General features: G+C 44.4%; 1 protein-coding gene across 1 annotated transcript in view; it reads right to left on the bottom strand.

The window, feature by feature from the left end:
* Nucleotides 1-14,595, bottom strand: part of LOC107282854 (kelch-like protein 26) — a 31,105-nt gene extending 16,510 nt beyond the window's left edge. The window contains exon 1 of the mRNA XM_029283092.1: nucleotides 14,525-14,595. Coding sequence (XP_029138925.1) covers nucleotides 14,525-14,595 — 71 coding nt within the window. The remainder of the gene's footprint in view (nucleotides 1-14,524) is intronic.
* Between the last annotated feature and the right edge of the window lie 1,059 nt (nucleotides 14,596-15,654).

Genomic DNA, 15,654 nt, shown 5'->3' with positions numbered 1-15,654 from the left:
CCTGGCCTAGGGAGGATTTTTAAACTGGGTTTTTTAGAAATTTTAATTATCACAACACAAAAATTTTGGTTTTAATTTGGTTTTATTCGGTGGGGTGTGTGGGTCTTTCTTTGTTTTAATAATGTTGTGAGCCGCCCTGAGTCCTTCGGGAGAAGGGCGGGATATAAATTGAAATAATAAATAAATAAATAAATAAATTATTACCTGCTCTGTAACAGTCTCTCAAACTGGAAATATCTTTTAGGTTTGCAACCTTTTCTTCACCACGGACCCCCTTTAAATACCTTTTGTGTCCACAAACTATAGCCATAGACCCCCAAGACTTAACTCAAGATTTAAATGATAACTTTTTTTTAAGTCTTCAAGGACTCCCGGGACAACAGGGGTCCGCAGACCACAGGCTGAGAGCCATTGTTCTACCCCTTTTTATACAAGAATGAAGGGAACAAGGCCCCATCTTCCCACAAAAATTTAGGCATTCTTCAAGGTCATAGCAATAGCACTTAGATTTATATACCGCTTCACAGTGCTTTACAGCCCTCTCTAAGCAGTTTACAGAGTCAGCATATTGCGCCCAACAATAGGGGGGTCCTCATTTTACTGACCTCGGAAGGATAAAAGGCTGAATTAACCTTGAGAGGGTGAGACACAAACTGCCGAACTGCTGGCAGCTGGCAGTCAGCAGAAGTAGCCTGCAGTACTGCATTCTAACCACTGCGTCACAATGGCTCTTAATACAAGAAACACCTTCAAACTCCATTGTGGTTACCAATGGACCCTAATCTCTCTCTCTCTCTCACACACACACACACACACACACACACACACACACACACACACACTCCACTTCTTTAATAAAAATGAAAACAGGAAAAGTAATCTTGGAATATATAAAACAGAGCATGATATATGGGGTCCCTGTGAGCTTGGTGGTTTTCTTGCAGACCTTTCATTACCCAACTAGGTAACATCATCAGTGCTAAGAGAAAGTTGGGTTTGCTCTCATTTTATATACTAGCGGATTGCCCTGTCAGAATTGGTCAAAGTGGTCTTGGTGGTTTCTTGATTGGGCTGTTGTTTACTGTTAGCTTGTTCGGCATGATTACGGTATTGTTTGCTTTTTGATTGTTAGTCTAATGTTAATTTTGGTGCTAATCTCTGCTCATCTGGGTGTTGATTGCTGGAGAAGTGGTGCATTGGTCTTTTTGTTTTCCTTTTTAGCTTTTTGATTGTCTCTTTTGAATGGTATGTAGATGTTGTTTATGTTCATGTGCCTGTGGATGGCTGATTGTTTGAGTGCCAGGCTTCCAGGAATTCTCTAGCATTTTGGGACTTGGTCTAGGATACTCAGAGTTTCCAAGTTGAAACTATGGTTTCAACTGGGAGCATGATATAATTTAACCTTTTCTTTGAAAAGCCATTAGAATGAGGACTGAGGGCTGTGGGGGAGAGAGAGAGCGAGGTCACATTGCAGAATGTGAAATAATGGCATTTTTTTAAAAAAACACTTTAAGGCCTTGTTGCCTTGCAGTCCCATTGTTTGTGTTACTATAGTTGTGGGGGGGGGGGAAACAACATAGAACAGCATCTGTTCCTTGGCAGAGATTCCAGGAAAGGCACAAAAGAAAACCTTGAGTGATTCTTTGCCAAGGCCCACACGCCACAATTGTGGTAGGTAGTTGGTGCTGTTTGCGCGTAGTTGCATACATACCGTTTCAACCAATTCAGAACTTACTTTGGCAGCCTGGAAGAAACTGGAACTTGTTTGTTAGCTAAAAAGAGTTTATTCTTTTAAGAAAGCTGAACTTTTCTCTTTAAAAGCTCTACTACTGGGAAATGTAGAAGGAAAGAAGACGACCACCAGCAGCAAAGCGGATAGACTTCAATACAGGGGGCACTATTGGGGGACTTGAAAGAACAAGTTAGGGACAGAATCTCCTGAAGAAGATCTATATATGTCAGTGATTCTCAATCTTGACAGCTTGAAGATGAGTGGACTTCAACTCCCAGAATTCCTCAACCAGCCATGCTGGCTGGGGAATTCTGGGAGTTGAAGTCCACCCATCTTCAAGCAGTTAAGATTGAGAAACACTGATCTATGTGATCACTGGGAGTCAAAAATGGCTTTATGGTATATAATCAATCATAATCCATCTCTTTTCAAACCACTGCTAAAGACTACTTTATTCCTTTACTACTAAAGGGACAGGCCTTTATATACTAGGTGGCATTGTACAAAACTGCTCAGTTTTCCCTATTTTCTTAAAAATCAAATCATTTGCCTCTAGGGAGGCAATTATATATATATATATATTTAAAAGCAATAAAAAAATAATAAAAATAAAATATACAAACCACAGCATTGAAAAAAGTGACTGACCATTTTTCACAATTATGACCGTTGCTGCATCCCCATGGTCACGTGATCAAAATCTGGTTCATATTTGGCCACTGGTTCATATTTATGACAGTTGTAGTGTCATCTTTTGTGACCTTCGGACAAGCAAAATCAATGGGGAAGCCAGATTCACTTTACAATCAAGTTACTAACAACTGCAATGATTTTACTTAACAACCCTGGCAAGAAAGGTCATAAAATGGGGAAAAAAGTCACTTAACAACTATCTTACTTAGCAAGAGAAATTTAGGGCTCAGTTGTGTTGGTAAGCTGAGGACTACCTGTATTAACAGGGATAGAACTAATTTAGCTTCCATGGAGGGGGAGGGGGGACGAGGAGGGGAATAGAGAATGTTCCCTAAAGCAGTCATCAATGATTAATGGGAGGGAGGCCTTATTAGAAACCAACCTGGCATTTAGCAGCTACAACCAGAGGCACTGAAGGATTGCTGATAGGTTCAGCGGTAGGCAACCTCGGCTCTTTTATGACTCGTGGACTTCAACTCCCAGAATTCCTGAGCCAGGCATGCTGAGGGGAAAGGGAGAGGTTTCCAAGCTGAGCCATGCCGGCTCAGGAATTCTGGGAGTTGAAGTCCACGAGTCATAAAAGAGCCAAGGTTGCCTATCCCTGCCTTAAACATATGGACTTCAACTCCCAGAATTCCTGAGCCAGCCATGCTGAGGGAAAAGGGAGAGGTTTCCAAGCTGAGCCATGCCGGCTCAGGAATTCTGGGAGTTGAAGTCCACGAGTCATAAAAGAGCCAAGGTTGCCTATCTCTGCCTTAAACATATGGACTTCAACTCCCAGAATTCCTGAGCCAGGCATGCTGAGGGGAAAGGGAGAGGTTTCCAAGCTGAGCCATGCCGGCTCAGGAATTCTGGGAGTTGAAGTCCACGAGTCATAAAAGAGCCAAGGTTGCCTACCCTTGGGATAGGGGGAATGAAAAGCCACCACCAATGCCTTCTCTGGCTCCCATTCGAGAAGAGGAATCAGGCATTCATGATGGCAACTCAACAACAGAATCCAGTCCTCCTTCCTTCCAGCTCGAGGTTGACTCAGCCTCCCATCCTTCCGAGGTCGGTAAAATGAGAACCCAGATGGTTGGGGGGCAATAGGCTGACTCTGTAAACCCCAACAATCTGGGTCCTCATTCTTTTAAAGACCGCCACAAAAAAAAGATGACAAAATCAGGTCGATCACGTGTGACCTGTTTTACAACCATCACAACTTACAACCATGATGGGGGGGTCCTTTATAGTCGTAAATTGAGGACTGCCTTTAGCCTAGTTTTTCCTCTCTTAATCTGCCCTATGGTGTGTGATTTTAAAAAAATTCTCTTCAGTATATTCTGTCTCAGGCAAACTAAGTCTATTCAGACTTCTTGTTATTTTTCCTGAACCAAGAAAGCCCAGGATCATTGCAATGGAAAAATCTTAGATCAGCAAGTTCTCTTTCATAGTTGGCCTTCAATACTATTTTTTTCTTTTTGGAAAACATTATGCCAAACTTCTGAATAATGCTGATGTTAATTGAGAACACTCTTTTAGTGAAATAATGTATTTCCAAGTCCATCAATTCCCTTTATGTTATAAATCTACAGTTAGGTAGCATTTCTTAGCACGTAACTCAAGGATAGTTCAGGCTATAAAATAACATATTTTTCAGATTTGTGCCAATGCAGAAATAACTCTCAGGCAGCTTTGAGAGCTGAAACAATCACAATGTCTAGCCATGAATGTATATCTGCAAAATTAAAGAAGGTGTGATCATCTTAACTTCATTTTTTATTCTATTCCCAGGAGTTTATATTATTTTTATAGTATTTTCGTGTAAAAATTTTCAGTGTGGCTTGTTAGCCCCCCCCCCCAAGAGTTATGTATTTAGAATGAGCGGCCTTATCCATTGCCTAAACAAATCAACAAATAATGTACCAACTTAAATCCTTTTCGAGCTGGCCAGATTTTGAAACAGTAATCCACACCTTGTTTCTGCTTTGATTGTGGTAATATGCAGTTTGGGCGCCTATCCCTGCAAAGCATCTGAAAACTATAATTGGTGCAAAATATGACAAGGTTTTGACAAGGGTGGACTCTGTGTTAAAAGACCCCCATTGGTTGCCAATTGACCATAGGATACAATTCAAGGTAACCATAAGTACTAAAAGGATTTAAAGTTAGACTATATTCTAAATCTGCCCAGCTCTTTTATTCTTATTCTTATTATTTATTCATTCATTTATAACATAAAATGTAAAAATACAAAAGCAAATAGTAGGGGACAACAGTAGAAAAAGGGAAAACAAAAAAGGTGTGAAGAAACGAAAGACATTGACTTCTGACTTTTTCTGTTCCAGTAAAATCAGACATTAATATAAAATCTCAACTTTTTACATTTCTATAGTAGTATGCACTAGCCATTTCTGTATTGGCAAATCAGTCTAATCGGTAAAACCCAAAATCGTAATATCATTTTTTTCCACCTCAAGCACAAAGTCCAGAAGTGGTTTCCAAGTAGAAACAAAAGTACTTATGTTCTTTTCTTTTATCACCACAGTCAATTTGGCCATCTCTGCTAATTCCATCAGCTTTTGTAACCCTTCGTCCATGGTAGGAATTGAGGCATCCTTCCACTTTTGTGCATAAAGCAATCTTGCTGCCATCACCATATATAAAATCAGAGTTCCAATTTTTTCCCCAATTCTCTTTCCATTAGACACAGAAGGAAAGTTTCTGGTTTAATCTTTATGTTTACTTTAAGAATTTTCTGCATTAATATATGAATCCTACTCCAATATTTCTTTGCCTAAATCTGCTCAGCTCTGCACATCAGCAAGAGTCCTGCTAAATTATTTCTACATGAATATAATGCGGATTGTAATTGTTTCTTTCCTGTAAAACTAGAATTTCTGTTGTTCCAAGGCCAGATTAAGCAAGAAATGAATAAATCTCATGCCTATTCAGCAAAAAGGTAGGATACTTTTTTTAAAACTAATATAAGAGCCTATTTGCCTAATTACAAATGGTGCAAAAGGAATGAATCAGTAAGGATCAAGGCTGCAGTGACACAAAGTAGAAGATGGCATAAGAATAAGAATTAATGTCTTCCCTACTTCACAGCTGCTATTTGATAAGAAGGGCTTATGTGTCCCATACATTTATTTTATTAAAGAAAAGAATATAATTCCTAATTCCAATTCTCTGGCATTATGGCATCACTTGCATCTGGTCCCATAATGCCTTGCACTATTGCTCAGATGTACCATGAATGTTTTGTTTATTCTTTTGCTAAAACAGATTAAAAACAGAATAATAGAATAATAGAGTTGGAAAGAACCTCAGAGGTCATCTAGTCCAACCCCCTGCTCAAGCAGGAAACCCTACACCACTTCAGACAAATGGTTGTCCAATCTCTTCTTAAAAACCTCCAGTGTTGGAGCACCCACAACTTCTGGAGGCAAGTTATTCCACTGATTAATAGTTCTAACTGTCTGGAAATTTCTCCTTAGTTCTAGGTTGCTTCTCTCCTAGATTAGTTTCCATCCAGTGCTTGTTATCCTGCCTTTTGATGCTTTGGAGACTAAGTTGACCTGCTCTTCTTTGTGGCAGCCCCTTAGATAACAATCATATACCGAGTTATAGGAAAGACATCTACCTAATGCTTGGGAATAGTCTACTACTGCATTAGATGGGTCTAAAAAGAGTCTACAGGTAATACTTGATATATGACCACAATGGAGCCTACCGATCATGGTTGTAAGTTGTGATAGTCATAAAACGGGTCACGTGACCAACCCAATTTCACAACCTTTTTTGTGGTCGGTGTTAAGCAAACTCAAAATCAATTTCAAAGTTACAATGGACTGCTCTGGAGTGCTTATGACCCTGTTTTTACGTTCTGATGGCTGGTCATGTAACTGCACGTCAGGCGCTTGGTAACTGGCCTATATTTAAGCCATTAGCAGCATCCTGCAGTCATGTGACTGTGTTTTACAACGGTTTTGTAAAAAAAACCCGGCATTTACTTCTTGTTTCTGGCCAAATCAGCCTATAGGAATCATTGGTTCACTTAATGACCATGGCATTTGCTTAATGAATGCTGCATGTGGATGACTGATTTACAACTGTCACAACTTATGACCAGGATGGGCAAGCTTCAATATGATTGTAACTCAAGAATAACCTGAATGTGGCACTAGGCCTGAAAGAGGATGTTTGGATTAAAATCCCTATATCAGTGGTAGCAAACCTATGGCACGGGTGCCAGAGGCGGCACTCGGAGCCCTCTCTGTGGGCACACATGCCGTTGCCCCAGCCTCGCCTCCGCCCGTGACCCCTTCCTCACCAGCAGCCTCCCTGGAGGAGAGTCGCCCCTGTGTGGCCCACACGGAGCAGCGCAGCCAAGAACATGGCAGCCAGGCAGCGTAGACAAGACTCTGCCCTCACGCCCCAACGCGCACAGTTGATGCTGCGGGGCATGGGCAGAGGGCGTGGCCACCATGGTGCTGCTGGGCTGCCTGGGCGATCTGCGGCGGGCCCTGGAGGCGGTGAGTGGCCCTGTGGGCAGGCAAGGTGGGGTGGAGCGGGGCGGGGCAGGAGGTGGAGCGGGGGCGGGGCAGGGGGTGGAGCAGGGGAAGGGCCAGTTTTGGGGCACTCGGTCTCTAAAAGGTTCGCCATCACTGCCCTATATACTGTAATTTCGGAACCCAGAATAGTACCAGCCTCATCTGCTTCAATTTAAAAAAAAACCTAGATCAGGTTAAAGATCAATCTGTCCAAATTCCATTTGGGCCTGTCAGATACACTTTCGAAATTCCAAATCAGGATATTACGAGTTTAACCCACTTTAGCCTCTGCTAACAATTGATGCTGTAGGAACAAAGTTGATATCCCTGTTGTCCACTAATCAGTCTAGACCTGCTAATTGTAAACCACTTGGAGGAAAGTCAAAAAAATAATCCACCATAAAATGCACACACTGACGAATCTGTAAAACTCAGGACTCTCATACTCAATGGGCACAATTAAAACAATCACAGAGAAATCTAGCTATTTTAAGGTGATCAAACCGGTCAGTCCTAGAGGAGATCAACCCTGACTGTTCTTTAGAAGGCCAGATCCTGAAGTTGAAACTCAAGTACTTTGGCCACCTAATGAGAAGGAAGGACTCACTGGAGAAGAGCCTAATGCTGGGAAAGATTGAGGGCAATAGAAGAAGGGGACAACAGAGAGGTGCCTGGATGGAGTCACTGAAGCAGGAGGCGTGAGCTTAAAGCAGACATGTCAAACACAAGGCCCGGGGGGCGGATGCGGCCCGCAAAGTGGTTTCATGTGGCCCGCGAAGCCATCCTGGAAACAGTGAGGGAACGGCCCCCCGCTTTGGCCCTGGCCCACGCCAGCCCGAAGCCAATGTAAAATTTTGTGGTGGCCATCTTGGCACTTGCCCCAGTGAACCATGCCTTGGCACTTGCCCTGGTCCCATCCCCTTCTGCCAGAGACCCTCAGATCTGTCCCACTCCTGCCCAGGCCCCCACAGGCACCCTTGATGCGAATGATGTAGAACTGGCCATGCCCACCCAGTAGGCCACACCCACCCTGGCCACACCCACCCAGCGCCCCAAGGGCAACCGCAATGCTGATGCGGCCCTCAGTGAAATTGAGTTTGACACCCCTTGCTTAAAGGGACTCCAGAAGATGGTAGAGGACAGGAAGGCCTGGAGGAACGTTGTCCATGGGGTCGCGATGGGTCAGACATGACTTCGCAACTAACAACAACAACATTTAGAATTCAACTTGATCCTGGTGTTTATGCTAGTTATTAAAATTTTAGCAAGTTATCATACGAGAGCTGGAAAAAGCTGAGCAGAATAAAGGGAATAACTGCGGAAAAACACATAATTATTTTCAAGGGAAAATATTAGATAAGGTGGAGAAGAACAAATTGGAGGAATCTCTACCTGGGACTCGGGGGATCTATTTCCTAGTTCATCTAGGAAATGAGAAATTTAATAAAAGATTATCGAAAGAACACACAACCAGGAAACATAATGGGAGACAAGGGAGCAATTAAAGGAAGACAACTGTAGAATCTTTTGTGGAGGGGATAAGAATTATAGAATATTATTATGCACAAAGAAAAAAAATGAAGTGAAACTGAGCACTGGTCACTAGATGAAATGCTCGTTTCATGTGGATGAACTTGGATCGTTTTTTTAAAAAACTAGATATAACACAGAAAGTTGTGGATGTTTGATGGTCCTGAACAAGCAGCCATGCCCAGCATTTCCACTTAGATGGGGATGGGAGGAATTTCAGCATTTCTCCTGCTTGTGGGCTTCTTCCTCAAAGACATCTTGTTAGCTATTGTGGGACCAGCATGTGAACCGGCCTGGTTGGTTCAGCATGCTGGAAAGTTCCGGAAAGCAAAGGAAAGTCAGTTCAGGAAAGCAAAGACTCAGAATGAACTTTTGCAACACAAAGATAATAAAAAAGTTTCTTTCAACATATAAGTAACAAAAAAAGTCAAGAAAACAATCGGTCCACTAAAGAGAGAAGATAGTAGTAACTGTGAGAGGGATCTCGGAGTCCTAGTGGACAATCACCTAAATATGAGCCAGCCGTGTGCTGCAGCTGCCAAAAAAGCCAACACAATGCTGGGCTGCATTAACAGAGGGATAGAATCAAGATCACGTGAAGTATTAATACCACTTTACAATGCCTTGGTAAGGCCACACTTTGAATACGGCATCCAGTTTTGGTCACCACGATGTAAAAAAGATGTTGAGACTCTAGAAAGAGTACAGAGAAGAGCAACAAAGATGATTAGGGGACTGGAGGCCAAAGCATATAAGGAAAGGCTGCTGGAATTGGGTATGTCTAGTTTAATGAAGAAAAGGACAAGGGGGGACATGATAGCAGTGTTCCAGTATCTCAGGGGCTGCCACAAAGAAGAGGGAGTCAAGCTATTCTCCAAAGCGCCTGAAGGCAGGACAAGAAGCAACAGATGGAAACTAATCAAGGAGAGAAGCAACCTAGAACTAAGGAATTAACTTCCTGACATTTAGAACAATCAACCAGTGGAACAACCTGCCTCCAGAAGTGGTGAATGCTCCAACACTGGAAGTTTTTAAGAAGAGACTGGACAGCCATTTGTCCAAAATGGTATAGGGTTTCCTGCTTGAGCAGGGGGTTGGACTAGATGACCTCCAAGGTCCCTTCCAACTTTATTACTATTATTATTATTATGATGATGATGATGATGATGATGATGATGATGATGTAGCAGGCAGTAGAGAGAAAGCAGAGCTGCTTAACTCATTCTTTGCATCAGTCTTCACACAAAAAGAAACTACAGCCCAACTTACCAAAAACATAAATGTAAAAGATGGACTAGAAATAAAAATTAAAATAGGCAAGAAAATGGTAAGAGAACACCTGTCTGACCTTGATGAATATAAATCGCCGGTTCCTGATGGATTACATTCCAGAGTTCTGAAGGAGCTGGCAGATGTTATCTCAGAACCATTGTATCATATCTTTAAAAAACCTTGGAGCACTGGAGAACTACCAGAGGATTGGAAAAGACTGATGTGATTCCCATCTTCAAAAAAGGAGAAAAAAAACAGACCCAGAAAATACAGACCAATCAGCCTAACATCAATACCTGGGAAGATACTGGAAAAAATAATAAAAAAACAGATCTGTGAACATCTAGAAACAAATAAAGTTATAACTAGTAGCCAGCACAGGTTTGTTAAAAACAGATCATGCCAAACCAATCTTATTTCATTCTTTAACAAAGTGACTAAATTAGTAGACCAGCAAAATACTGTGGACATAGTATATTTAGACTTCAGGAAGGCATTTGACAAAGTAGACCACAACCTACTTCTTGGTAAGCTAGAAAAATGTGGAATAGACAACATCACCACCAGATGGATTTGTAACTGGCTGACAAACCATATTCAACAAGTAGTCCTTAATGATACTACATCTACATGAAGGAAAATAAGCAGTGGGATACCACAAGGTTCTGTCCTAGGCCCAGTTCTCTTCAATATCTTCATAAATGACTTAGATAAGGGAATACAAGGGGATCTCATCAAATTTGTAGATAACACTAAGCTGGCAGGAATAGCCAACACCCCAGAAGACAAGCTCAAAATCCAAAAAGATCTTGATAGACTTGAACAATGGGCCCTATCCAACAAAATTATATTTAATGTGGAAAAAAGCAAGGCTTTACACCTGGGCAGGAAAAACCAAAGGTACAAGTACAGATTAGGCGAAACCTGGCTCAAAAACAGTAACTGTGAGAGGGACCTTGGAGTCCTAGTGCAGGGCTTTTCAACCTTTTCACCCATTGTACCACTTTTAGGATATGGCACTATCTGAGTACCACCAGTCGCCTAGCAAGGTATCAAAAACTTGATGACCCCCCCCCAAAAAAAGGAAAAAAGTGATAAAGTACAGGTAGTCCTCGACTTACAACAGTTCACTTAGTGACTGTTCGAAGTTACAATGGCACTGAAAAAAGTGTCCCCCAAGCGACAGCCGAGCAAGACACCTGCGTGCCCGCCCGGCCGCGCTCTTTCTCCTGTCTGAGGTTTTCATTGTGAGTATTTCTGCTGAGAATTGGCAGTGGGGGTGGGGTGGGGTGTATGTGGTTTTTATTTCCCCCGTCTGCTGGGTGATTGCAGCAGTTTTGGTCACTTCACATGACCCTGGGACACTGTGACCGTCATAAATATGAATCAGTTGCCAAGCATCTGAATGTAAATCACAAGACACTGGAGATGCTGCAACAATTCCAGCTGATCGGCGCTTCTTCTGGGCTCAGCAGAAGCACTAGGATCAGCGCTGAGCTCCAGCTGGAGCCTGGCACTGATCCTGGCGCTTCCGCTGAGCCCTGACAGCCCTGCAACTCCAGCCATCTCTCGCTCAGGCTTGTGCGGTGCTGCCATCGGTTCAGCTCATTCCCCTCCCCCGCTACCACTTTTCTAGGATAGTCGCGTACCACCTGCCAGGTGCCAATGTACCACACGTGGTGCCCGTACCATTGGTTGAAAAGCCCTGTCCTAGTGGACGATCACTTAAACACGAGCCAGCAGTGTGCAGCAGCAGTCAAAAAAGCTAATAAAATCCCTGTTTGTATAAACAGAGGCATAGAATCAAAATCACACGAAGCATTAGTGCCACTTTATAAAGACTTAGTAAGGCCACACATGAAATACTGCATCCAGTTTTGGTTACCACATTACAAAACAGATGTTGAGACTTTGGAAAAAGTGCAAAGAAGAGCAACTAAGATGATTAAAGGCCTGGCGACTAAAACATATGAAGAACAGTTGCAGGATTTTGGTATGGCCAGTCTAGAGAAAAGAAGGACTGGGGGGGGGGGGGCAGGATAGCAGTGTTCTAGTATTTGAGAGGCTGCCACAAGGAGGGGAGGGTCAATTTATTTTCCAAAGCACCAGAAGGCAAGACAAGAAACAATGGATGGAAACTAATCAAGGAGAGATGCAACCTGGAGTTAAGGAGAAACTTCCTAACAGGACAATTAACCAGTGGAATGGCTTGCCTTCAGACATTGTGGGGTGCTTCAACACTGGAGGTTTTTAAGAAGAGACAGGACAGCCACTTGCCTGAAATGGTATAGGGTCTTCTGCTTGCGCAGGGGGCTGGACTAGAAGACCTCCAAAGTCCCTTCTAGCTCTATTCTGATTGATTAATTGGTCCTTCCTCTTACCCAGTAGGCCTCCTTTAAGTTCCCACAACAAAAATGCAGGCAGAGGACAGTCAGGACCTCCCAGAGAGAGGAAAATAGGAAATATAAAAAAAAAACCAAGGGAAGGCAGAAAAGATAATGCTGCAGGGGACATGATCACATAATGAGATAAAGGGACACCTATGCTGCATAGCAACTGGGTTCACACAATACAAAATACCTGGAGATGTTTCATAGCAATATTCAAATAAGTAAGAATGTTTTAACTTAATTAGGACCACCATATTTTTAATAGAAGAGAATATCTGTAGCTGAGGGTTGAACTATGGAGTCCTTGGTGCTCTCTGAGCTTGGTTGCTTGCTTGCAGATGTTTCATCACCCAACTTTATTATTTTTTATTACTTTATAAATAACTCAAGGCAGCAAACATACCTAATAATCCTTTCTCCTCCTATTTTCCCCATAGCAACAATCCTGTGGGGTAGGTTGGCCTGAGAGGGTGGCTGGGCCAAAGTCACCCAGCTGGCTTTCAAGCCTAAGGCAGGACTAGAACTCACAATCTCTTGGTTTCTAGCCATTTTCCCTGTTTATATACAGTAGCAAACCCCACATTCACTAGCACTGATGATGTTACCTAGTTGGGTAAAGAAACATCTACAAGCTTAGAGGACACCAAGAGCTCCACAACTATACTTTGGTCAGTGGTTCTCAACCTGTGGTCTGCGGATCCCTGGGGGGCACAATGTTGTCACAATGGGTCCATGAAGGGTTGAAGAAATGTTATGATTTAAATCTTAAGCCTTGGAGGTTTGTGGCCACAAAAGGTATTTAAAGGGTGTCCATGGTGAAGAAAAGATTGAGAACCATTAGGTTATAAAAATTGGCACAACCACTAGGCAACAGCAAAAAGAGTTGGGTTAATTTAGCAAGGGGGATCAACATTTTGTGCGAAAGCAACCAGAGGACAACCTGTAGCTCTCCAGATATTGGGTCACACTAGTTGGGGTTGCTGGGAATTGTCATACAGCAACAAATGTGACTGCAATAAAAAGGTGAAGGTGGACCACCTTTATAGGGCAAAACGAGGGATGGGGAAGAGCTGAGGACCTTAAATTAACAGGAGGAAAAACCTTTCTAGGGGCAGGCAGAACAACGATGGGGTGGAAGGAAGACCTAAAGCAGTGTTTCTCAACCTTGACAATTTTAAGGCATGTGGACTTCAACTCCCAGAATTCCACAGCCAGCATTGCTGGCTGTGGAATTCTGGGAGTTGAAGTCCACATGCCTTAAAATTGTCAAGGTTGAGAAACACTGACCTAAAGTCTCCCAAGTCACTTTTCAGATGCGATGGACTGATCAAGGAGAGAAGCAACTTAGAATTAAGGAGAAACTTCCTGAAAGTTGGAACAATTAACCAGTGGAACAAACTGCCTCCAGAAGCGGTGAATGCTCCAACACTGGAAGTTTTTAAGAAGAGACTGGACAGCCATTTGTCCGAAATGGTATAGGGTTTCCTGCCTGAGCAGGAGGCTGGACTAGATGACCTCCAAGGTCCCTTCCAACTTTATTATTATTATTATTATTATTATTATTATTATTGTTGTTGTTGTTGTTGTTGTTGTTGTTGTTGTTGTTATTACTATTATTACTATTACTATTACTATTACTACTACTACTACTACTACTACTACTACTACACCTCCCATCATCCCCAGCCTGACAGATCCCTACAAAGGCAGATCTGGAGTTCATCATACAAGGGAACCACTGACAGATGGATACAGAAGGACAAGAATATGGAGCTATGGGGATGAGGAAGACGATCCACCCTCACCCAGGATTACACTGCCCACACTCACACAACTTAAGTAACCAGGTCAGTCTTCACGCATTTGCACAGCACCCTATTTTCCATTTAGCTTTAATTATGCTGGGCTCTACCCTAATTCAGCCTGGAGTGCCGCAGCCAGCAGGTGGGTACGGCTCCTTATCCCGTGCCGAGGCAGAAAACGGGCTAATGCGGTAACCTAGTTAATTAAACCTGGCGTGCCACTACAGCACCATACACACAGAGACACACACTCCGACAGCCTCCTGGCAAGAGCCCCGCCCAGTTTCCAGAGGTGGGTCCGAAATCCCGAGAATCGCAATCAAAATAAAAATGCAAAACGGCTGCGGGGCGGGGGAAGCACCCGGACGAAAGAGGGCACCGAGGGCGTCGTCCTCTGGGCACCGAGGAGAGCTCTCCGTCGTGGGGGGAACCACGGTCCCGTGTGGGGCAGAGTTGGGAAGGGGGGGGAACTGCGCCATCCCTTCCCCCCCTCCCCAAGGAGGTGGGACTAGAGACGGCTGGGGGGGGGAGGGCAGGCAGGAAGGGATCCGTCTTTCCTCCGGTCCTCACCTGCTGAGGCTGCTGTTGCTCGGCGTGGACGGTCGCTCGGCGAAGGTTTCGGCCCCGCCGGGCTCCGCCATCTTCCCGCCGCCTTCCGCTTGCTGGAGGCCGCCCCAGCCGGGGCTCAGCCGGAGTGGGACGCCGGGAAGGGGAAGGGCAGGGCCGGACAGGGCGCGGGAGAGACGGACCAGAAGGCGCTCCGCGCGTCCCCAAGAGCGCAGGGCGCGCGAGCGTCCGGAGAGAAGCGTCCCGCGCGCGCAAAACCAAAAGCGGGACCCCCCCGGCAAACGGGGGAGGTGGGGAGGCGCTTTCTATATTCGAAGAAAGAAAGAATAAAGCGGGAGGAATCGGTTTATTTTTATTATTTTTTTTTGAAGCGGCGGGAAAATAAGGCGTCCCGGGGTGAGAGGGCGCCAAGAGGGGGGCCTCGGTTGCGCTTTCTGCAGCCGCCTCGGAAGGGCGGCGCTGCGCCTTTCGCGGCTCGCCAGGGGCTCCTTGAGCCCCGCTCGGAAGGCGTAGACCCCGCTGCCCCTCCCCGGGCTGCGTTCACACGGCGCCTGCTTTGAGGGGTTTGTACAATCCTGGCGAGCGCGTTGGTGGATTCGCCCCGGAGAAGCCACTTTGGGCTTAGCCCGGGTTAACCCCCGTCGAATTTGTGTTGTTCGTCCATCGATTTTCGGTGAAGACCTTGACATCTTGTGGATTGTGGGCCATCAACGGTGTGTCCGTAGATGGCTGATGAGACCGATGTTAGCACGGAATGTTCTGCCACATACTGAACAGAGAAAAGTGGACACTGTTGCTTCAGCATTTGCAGCTCTGGCTTTACGGAGTGCTCGCTTCTCTTGTGCCAAGATTGTCCTCCTGTGTTCATATGTCTGGCACCCCTGGTAAACCAGGGTACGCCATGTCGGTCGATCATGCGCCAAAAATTCCCAAGAGATGGTGTCGATATCCAGGGACTTGAGAGGTGCTGTCAGCGTGTCTTTGTATTGCTTCTTTTGTCCCCCGTGCGATCGCTTTCCTTGAGACAGCTCACCATAGAAGAGCTGTTTAGGGATGCGATGGTCTGGCATCCTTACAACGTGGCCTGCCCAGCGCATCTGGGCTTTCATCAACAGAGTGTAAACTGATGATAG

Source organism: Protobothrops mucrosquamatus, unplaced genomic scaffold (genome assembly GCF_001527695.2).
Source record: "Protobothrops mucrosquamatus isolate PMUCROS unplaced genomic scaffold, P.Mucros_1.0 scaffold14, whole genome shotgun sequence".
Classification (NCBI taxonomy): domain Eukaryota; kingdom Metazoa; phylum Chordata; class Lepidosauria; order Squamata; family Viperidae; genus Protobothrops; species Protobothrops mucrosquamatus.
This window is presented reverse-complemented; position numbering and strand designations above follow the sequence as displayed.